We start from the raw sequence: 8,619 nt of genomic DNA, 5'->3' as shown, positions 1-8,619 counted from the left end.
GTCTCTCCCCATGCCTCTCCCCAGGCGTCTCTCCCAGGCTTCTCTCCCAGGTGTCTCTCTCCCAGGCGTCTCTCCCCAGGTGTCTCTCTCCCAGGCCTCTCTCCCCAGGTGTCTCTCTCCCAGGTGTCTCTCCCCCAGGCGTCTCTCTCCCAGGCGTGTCTCCCAGGCGTCTCTCCCAGGTGTTTCTCCCCCAGGTGTCTCTCCCCCAGGCGTTTCACCCAGGCGTCTCTCCCCAGGCGTCTCTCCCAGGCGTCTCTCTCCCAGGCATCTCTCCCAGGCGTCTCTCCCAGGCGTCTCTCCCAGGCGTCTCTCCCAGGTGTCTCTCTCCCAGGCGTCTCTCCCAGACATCTCTCCCAGGTGTCTCTCCCCCAGGTGTCTCTCCCAGGTGTCTCTCTCCCAGGCATCTCTCCCCATGCCTCTCCCCATGCCTCTCCCCAGGCGTCTCTCCCAGGTGTCTCTCTCCCAGACATCTCTCCCCAGGTGTCTCTCTCCCAGGCCTCTCTCCCCAGGTGTCTCTCTCCCAGGTCTCTCTCCCCAGGCATCTCTCTCCCAGGCATCTCTCCCAGGCGTCTCTCCCTGAGGCATCTCTCCCCCAGGCGTCTCTCCCCCAGGCGTCTCTCCCAGGCGTCTCTCCCCCAGGCATGTCTCTCCCCAGGCATCTCTCTCCCACAGCAACAGGCTCAAGGACCGCTGGCAGGGCCCCACACAGATGCTCTCCTAACCCACCCATGCGAGGCCTTGCTCGCAGGCCACGTCCCTGCAAGCCACGTGTGGACCCACCGCGCCCGGGGCGGCGGCCCCTCGCAGGCCCCTGCGCCGGCCTCTCCTGCCCCCAGCCCCCCACGCTATCTTGAGCTTATTCTGGCAGCTGTGCGATCATGCTTTCCGCGATCAAAGACTGAATTCTCAGTGCAAAGAGCTGTTTCAGAGCGAGAGCCCTGACGTGTCGAAATGTCGGGTCACAACAAAGCAAAGCAAACTACTGTTTCATGAAACGTGCAACTCTGTAAGGATTTTGCACCGAAGAGTCTTGCTAAGTGTCAAACCCTGAAGTCAGCGGCCTGTGACGCCTCCGTCAGAGGGCGCGAAGGGGAGAGAAAGGGAGCGAAGCCGGTGGGCGCCGAGCGGGCCCAGCGCCCGGGGGCTGCCTTTGCGAGAGGATGGGGACGCGGCTGGTGCTGAGCTAAGTCTCAAGTAAAGCGTCTCTCTGGACAACGCAGGAGACTCCTGGCTCCCCTTTCTTGTCCTGAGTTTTGCTGTTGACCATGTTTCATTTTCTGACCAGCTGGACAGTTTCTGCCTTTCAGCGGCGGGACAGACGTTTGCTCTGGCTCTGGCATGGCGGCATGTGCTTGTTGCGGTCCCAGTCTGCCCCCCTCTCTGGCGAGGGCCCCCCTCCCCCCTGCTCCCCGCTTTGTTCGCGTGGGAAAGGCTTAGGCTGTGGTTTAGGTTCTGGAGTTTCTGGAGCTTTCCAAAGTCGTTTAAACCTTCAGCTTTCAACTGTTAACGTGAAGAACAATCCCCCGGAAATGGGGCTGGTTCCGAGGGGAGCCCGGGCCGCACTACACAGAGCCGGTGCGGATGGCGAGGGGAGGCCCCTGACGGGAAGCTGGAGCTGGGCTCAGGGGGGCGAGGTCGGCTGACCCAGCGTGGGTTTCTCCACGGCTTCTGGCACCTTCTACACAGCTGCTTTTAGTGGGCAAAGCCTGGCGAGGTGTCCTCGGCCAAGCTCCGCCTGCCTCCAGGGAGGCCCCCCCGACCACCGGCCTTCATTTCTTATGGGAAGAGTGACTTCAGATGAGAACCTACAAACCGCGCTGGCCAGTGCCCAGGGCGCCAGAGGTCACGCCGAGTCCTCCTCTGCCCAGGGGGCCCTCCCCAGCGGGTCTCTGGAGCCCTCCCCAGAGGCGGGGGTGTCCCACAGCTCACCAGCGGAGACCGGCTGGGGCCTGGCCTGCCTGGGTGGCGAACTGACGGCGCAGTGGGCACCGGAGGGCGGGGGCGAAGGAGGGCAGAGCTCTGCAGGGGGCGGGTGTAGGTGGGCCACAGCAGCAGGGGGTGGGCGTGGCCGGAGCACAGTGACCGGAGCCGGACAGCACACCAGAAGCCCAGATCTCAGGGGACACGCGGCCCCCGGAACACTCCTCCCACCGCGTCCCCTCCTGACCGCCGGCCACATTCCTCTCATCATCCCTGATGTCCCCTCTCCGTCCAAACACTGGTCAGCTGAGGCTCCCAGGCGCCTCTTTCCATCTTTTATCGGCTCTTTCTCTCTGCCCGCTACGAACCGCTACGAACCTCCGGGCAGCTCAGCGATGCGCTCAGCCCGACGGATGGGCAAAGTCAGCCGCGACGAGGCAGGGAGCCACAAGCCCCAGGCTGCCGCTCCGTGTCGGGGAAGGAGGCTGAGGGTGTCCTTTCAGGGACCCCTCTCCGCCCAGGTCAAGGCACCCCAGCTCGGAGGTGTGGGGAAGGCCGTGACAGGCCCAGATGACCAGCTGCGGCCCCACTCTAGTGCCGTGTTCCCCAGCGCTCTGCGTCCACGCGGCCTGGGGTCCCCGACAGTCACCCCAAAGGGTACAGAGCCGCAATCTTACTCTCCAAAGAAACAGCAACGCCGGGGACACCGACAGACGGGCGGAGCGCTCCTGCCAGGGACCTTGGCATTTTTTCGCTGCCTGCGAATTTCCCTGCATGATCGGGATGGCTAAACCCTGCCGGGGGTTCTTCCAGGGAGGCCCGAGCCCCTGTGTGAGCAGCCTGGCACCGGCTGTTGAGGGGAGCCCCCGCCTGCAGCTTACCTCCTGCAGCTTGATCTCCTCGGGCTGGAGGATGTCCAGCACCCCGCTGCTCCGAATCTCCGGGAGGTCCTGCCAGAGGTTGAACCTGGAGTGTGGGTTACTGAGCAGGCAGATCTGTGGCAGAGCTTTCCTCACGGGCAGGCTGGCCGGCTCCGGCTCCAGCTCCTGCTCTTCCTCTGGGGTCTCCCCACTGCCCGGGGACCCGTCGACATTAGTCTGTATTTCTGCATCTTGCTTCCTCCTGGTTTCGATCTCCTGGAGTGTCGATTTATCTCGGTATTCCTGATACAGGAGCCCTGGGAGCAAACAGAGTGGCGATGAAGAAAAGAGAGATTTTCAGGCCAAGGTGCTTCCGGACGCTCGCCAAGGCCCGTCGAGGCCAGCGCTCCCGTCCGAGGAGCGGTGGAGCCGAGCCGGCGTCTCAGCCGCGCCTTCCTCTCCTGAGTGAGATCGTCACGCCTAAGAGCTTTTACATCAAAGATAGAGTGATCCCGAAATGGTCGCAAAGTCCAATCACACGCCGTTACGCTGGCAGACCTGCAAGCTACCTGGCAGACCACAGGAGCCTAGTACTTGGCGTGTCAGCCACCGATGTGTGGATGGAAATGTCCCCTGGGCTCAACGCCCTCCAGAGTGTTAAATGCACCCACATTAAAACTCACACATGGGGCCCTCCCTGGTGGCGCAGCGGGTTAAAGCGCAAAGAAACTTAAGCCACTTCCGCATGAGTTCGATCCCCACTTGCCCTGGAGGAGAGATCCACATGGCGCGGCAGACCTCTCCTGGCCCCCCGCTGCTCCCCTCAGCAGTGGACTTTGTCGATCTGCCTGTTCTGCTCCCCACTCTGTCTCTGATGAATCCTCTCACCCTCTGCATCTCTGGCCTGTACCCCAGTTCTGTACAAATAAATAAATAAATCTTTAAAAAAAAAACCTCACACATGGTCCCTCCCTGGGGTGCAGCGGGTTACACCACAGCACTGAGAAGCTAAAGCCACTTCCGCATGAGTTCGATCCCAGGTCCCAGATGTGACCCACATGGTGGGCAGACCTCTCCTGGCCCGCCCGCTACTCCCTTCAGCAATGGACTTCGTAGATCAGCCTCTTCTGCTCCCCACTCTGTCTCTGGTGAATCCTCTCACCGCCCCTGCACCTCAGGCCTGTACCCCAGTTCTGTATGAATAAATAAATAAATCTTAACAAAAACAAAAACCTCACACATACTGATGCAACAGGTTGGGACGAAGCACACTAGCTGGCCACAGCAGCTTCAGTTTGAGTTCCATCCCTGCCCCGGAGGTGACCCACAGGGCACAGCAGACCTCTCCTGCCTCGCCCGCTGCCTCGCCCGCTGCTCCCCTCAGCAGTGTATTTCGTCGACCCGCCTAGCTCTAGAGGGGATCTGCTCCCCACTCTGTCTCTGGGGAATCCTCTCACCACCCCTGCACCTCTGGCCTGTACCCCAGTTCTGTATACATAAAAAAATAGGAAAACCTACTATTTCAGCAACCTGAAGATGCTAAAGGAAAACATCCCTTTCTGCTTTCATGGCTCAGACGTCTTCTCCTGACCAACTGCATGTGGGATAGGCGGACCCTGGCTCTAAGATCTGGGGGGTCAGCAGGATGTGCACACAGGCAGCACCGCCACCAGGCAAATGTCATCTCTGGTGTCCAGCCTCAGGCGGGGGCTGGACTCTGCATGCTGGGCTTGTCCACGCGCCCACCATGGTGGAGGCTGCCTGTGCGAGGGGAGGGCTGGCGAGTCCCCAGGCAAGCAGCCCTGCTCTCTGCTCAGGAGGACGAGTGAGGAGGAGGACGGGTGTCAGTTCTCTAGGTGAGGGTCTGCGCTGCTGTGCGCCTCACTGAGGGAGTCGTGTCCTGAGCCGGGCGCAGTGGTTAAGGCAGAGGCCGACCTGGTGGGGACTGGTGCTGCGTCACAAATGAAACCAGGTGACCAGGTGGCCCCACTTACGGAGACCAGGGACATGGGAGGGGCTTCAACTAAAGGGTGGGGTGATGGGGATCCAGGGACACCTGCAGAGGTGGACACACTGGTCTGGAGACTGGTCAGGGCCCCTGATATGTCTAGTAAACAAAGACACTTTGCCCTAGAAAGTTCTAACTGGGGTGAACGGACCACCGCTCTCTCTGACAGTGCAGCAGAGGTCAGCCACGACTACGTCTTGTGAATCTGCCCCATGCAACTGAACAGTAAAGCAAGGAAAGTGAGCTGCTCTGAAACCCTAAGGAGGGTGGACAAGCCCATAAACAGGAGCCCGATACCTCAGCCCTGCGATGAACGAGTAGTCTTCCTTTGCTCCATAAAGCTAAATTATAAAGGCTTCAGGGTAAATGTAACGTGTACTTAAAACAATTAAGAGCCTGCGTTTTTGCAATGTTACAATCCAGCAGACTATTACAAGGAGTTCATCAGACGGAGGAATCAACAGGGAAACTGGCCCTTCCAAGAATGCAGACGACCCAGACAGGTTCTGCTGCCCGCCTGAGACAGATCACGAGTGCTGACATCAAACCAATCATTTGTTTATGTGACTGAAAAAAGCTGGTTTGGATTCACTTTTCATTGCTTAGTGTGGTGCCTCCCACATAGTAGGTCTGCATATATCTGTGGAATTGAACCAATGTAATTTCCAAGCTTCACAAAAGGGTTTCATTTGATATATTTTGAAGGTTCAAAAATATGGCTTATGTATCCTACAGTTGGCAATCCTGGGTGAACACTATCGCCAACATCTCACTGCGCTATGTGATCTCACATATGCCGAAAAAAGACAAAAATATCAGCATTGTGGGTAGCTGGGTTGGAAGCAATTATTTCTGAGACACCATTGGCTGTCCTTCCTCCATCTCCTCATATCTTTTCTTCCCAGAAGATGCGGGAAGGGCTTGGTTGGGTGCTGACCCAATCTGTGCTGGAGAGTGGGTGAATTTGACTGAACAAAACTTTCCATGACAATTCCCTGTGTCAATGTTGGCTTTAGACTTTGGCAGATGACACAACCTGGCTAAAGAGAGTAAGGGGATGTCAGCTAAGGTCTCAAAAAGATGCCCTCGCCAATAGACACTGAAGACGAATGGCCCTTCTGTTTCTACACATGGCTGCTTGAGGATGTGATGCCTGGAGCTGCGGCAGCCATTCTGGGATATGAAGCCCAAATGCTGAAGGGGAAGAGGCTGATCCATTTTTGGTTGAATGCGCTAACTCCAGGATTTCTCACCCATGGAATCAGGTCACTTCCCCCAACCCCCACATATTCGTGACTTGCAGCCCAAAACTCCCAGTACAAATAATCTCAGAATTTTCTTCAAGCATCCTACTTTTGGAAATATTTAGAATATGTAGTCGAACACCAGCTTTCCTGGAATTACTCTGATTACCAACAGTTATCTGAAACACCATGTGACACTTTTCACATTGTTCATTTTCACTCGTCTTAAGCTTCAGATTACATTTAATAAAAATAAACTAATTTTACCTGAAGAGCTATATATTATCAGATTAACTTCTGTACTCGATCAGCTGCCAATCTATCAAGTTTTCCTATTTTATATTTTATACATTCAGTGAGCATAATTTTAAATGGAAGTTAATTTTAGCTGTGAAATCTTGCACTTGGATTTTACTCATACAGACTCAGAAGGCTGTTCCCCTCTCTCCCAGTCAACACCATCTATGCCAGCCTGGCTGTACTGCCCTGAAGAAGGAGGCAAAACGCCTAGACCCTCTTGTCAAAGCCCCTAGAGTTACTGATTTCTGAAGAGTCATTTTGTTTCTTTTTAATGTTCCAGCAAAAACATCTAAAAGGTCAGGGGATTCCCTTAGTTTTCAGTGAGCACCTTCTATGTGTCCAGCATTTGTGAGGTGCCAGAGACGGGTCTCAGGCCGGGCTGTGAAGCTCAAGCGCGGTCTGAAGCTCGCTGCACCTTCCTGCCCTCTTGAGCCCGCAGTGTCTTCACGAGCCTGCGTCCCTTCCTACGCCTGCAGGAATTCACAGCGCAGAAAGCAGGCAGGTGGTTGTGGGAATCTGCTTTGCACAGGCTGGGCCATGAGGGAGTCAGGGAGACTGCTCCGTGCTGTACTGGACACCTGAACTTCCAGCGGACGGTGGGGTTGGGAGGAAGGACTCGGGTCAGCCCGCTGTCTGCCAGGCGGAGGGGAGCAGGCATCTGCACTTGCCCAGGGTCTCGGCTCCCCGTGTGGACCCTCGAGGTCCGCCTGCTCCCCGGGGGGTGGTCGCCCTACACACCCTCCTGGCAAACTGGGCCTGGGGAAAGCTGTGTCCTAGCAAGCCCACACATGGCGTCTCCCTGAAACAGGAGACCCTCCACTGGCGTCTCCTTCCTGATCTTAGCCCAGGAGGGTCCATTTCAAGTTGTCCAGCTCCGCAGCCTCAGTTCCCACGCAGCTCCTCTCTCATTTCCCCAGCAGAAGAGGAAAAGGCAGGGCCACCCTCGGGGCTGACGCTGGGGACCCAGCCCGAGTCAGCTCCCGCGCTCCGCCCCTCGGCCCTCCTCTCAGGTTCTGCTTGGAAAAGGGAAGGAGGGCCGAGAGCTGAGGTCTGGGAACGGGCCTCCTGGGGGACGGAGGCGTTGCTGTTGGAGTCTGGAGACACCCCAGGTCCACCGGCGCCAGCGTTTGGGCGCAGGGCTCCGTGGGGTATTATTTAGGTGAGGAAGCCCCAAGCCAGGAGTGCGAGTTGAGCCAACTGCGGTCTGTCGCCTGGGACCACTGCTTTCCCACCCACGGAGCCCACATGACCAGTCCGCAGGACCGAAGGAAGCAACTTGTGACGCTGAATGCAAGTGCTGGCGTCCCGCCCCTTCTCCACCCACTCTCCGCGCTCAGGGCCGCCCACAGCCTGGCCCGCAGGTGAGGCGGTGGGTGGGGCTCTGGTCCTGCCCTGCTCTACCGCCCTCGCTGCTGACGGCGCCAAGTCAGCAGGGCGAGGGGCTCTGAAGCCCACCCCTCGCCTGGCTCTCTCGGGAGGCTCTCCCCTCTAGCTCCAACCTACACCCCCAGCTGCCGCTAGAGACCGGGTCCTGCCCAGGCCCCCCAGCCCTGGTCTCCTCCTCCTTCGGGCACCGCACCCACCTTCCTGGCAGAAGTGCCTGGGAAGGCGAGGCCGTCCAGCCGAGGGCGCGCGGACCCCTGCGGAGCCAGCGGGTCTGAAAGGCGGATGCCTAAGCCCAGGCGCCTGCAAATGCTCAGGAGCCACTGAGAACCAACTATGTAAAAAATGCCGGCAGCCAGTCAGATACATTTGCTCACACGAAACGCAGGGGCGCCTCCCGCGCAGAGGAACCTTGGAGTCCACCGAGAACCCACGTTTCCCAAGTGAAGCCCGCGGCCCGACACCCACCTATTTGTTCGATGAGGTTTCGCCAGGAGTCGGCGGGAATGGGGTGGATCATCTGCAGGGCCTCGGTGAGCGTGGTGGGGCTGTCAGCGAGCGCCGGGCACTCCTCGGGCGTGGCCCCATTTCCCGGGGTGGAGGAAGACTCGCTGCCACAGAGAGGGGAGGGGCAGGGCTGGTTATTTTTAAGCAACGACACACCTTGGCCAGCTCGCCAGAGGCGTCCGCAGCAGCGGCTCTAGCCAGCTGGATCCTGCTCCGACCATCCCCTCCCGGACAGGCGGGCCCCACAGGCCCGTTCTGTCACCGCACAGGGTGCGACCGGGTGATTCATCCCCACACCAGCCCGCCCAAACCTTCATGTTTTCGGAGCTAGCGGGCAGGCGTCGGAAACTTGGCGCGCGCTGCCCGCTCCGCGGCGCCGACCGGCCGCCCCGACGGC

The 8,619-nt window shown here is 58.7% G+C and overlaps 1 protein-coding gene across 1 annotated transcript in view; it reads right to left on the bottom strand.

The window, feature by feature from the left end:
- The window catches only part of NGEF (neuronal guanine nucleotide exchange factor), a 28,003-nt gene extending 19,678 nt beyond the window's left edge, over positions 1 to 8,325 (bottom strand). The window contains exons 1-2 of the mRNA XM_004674765.2: positions 8,184 to 8,325; positions 2,802 to 3,097 (exon numbers count right to left, since the gene is read on the bottom strand). Coding sequence (XP_004674822.1) covers positions 2,802 to 3,097; positions 8,184 to 8,235 — 348 coding nt within the window. The 5' untranslated portion in view covers positions 8,236 to 8,325. The remainder of the gene's footprint in view (positions 1 to 2,801; positions 3,098 to 8,183) is intronic.
- Positions 8,326 to 8,619: the final 294 nt, after the last annotated feature.

The sequence above is a fragment of the Condylura cristata genome, unplaced genomic scaffold, assembly GCF_000260355.1.
Source record: "Condylura cristata isolate star-nosed mole 26May11 unplaced genomic scaffold, ConCri1.0 scaffold00002, whole genome shotgun sequence".
NCBI lineage: Eukaryota > Metazoa > Chordata > Mammalia > Eulipotyphla > Talpidae > Condylura > Condylura cristata.
The sequence above is the reverse complement of the archived record's forward strand: the minus strand, read 5'-3'. Positions and strand labels throughout refer to the sequence as shown.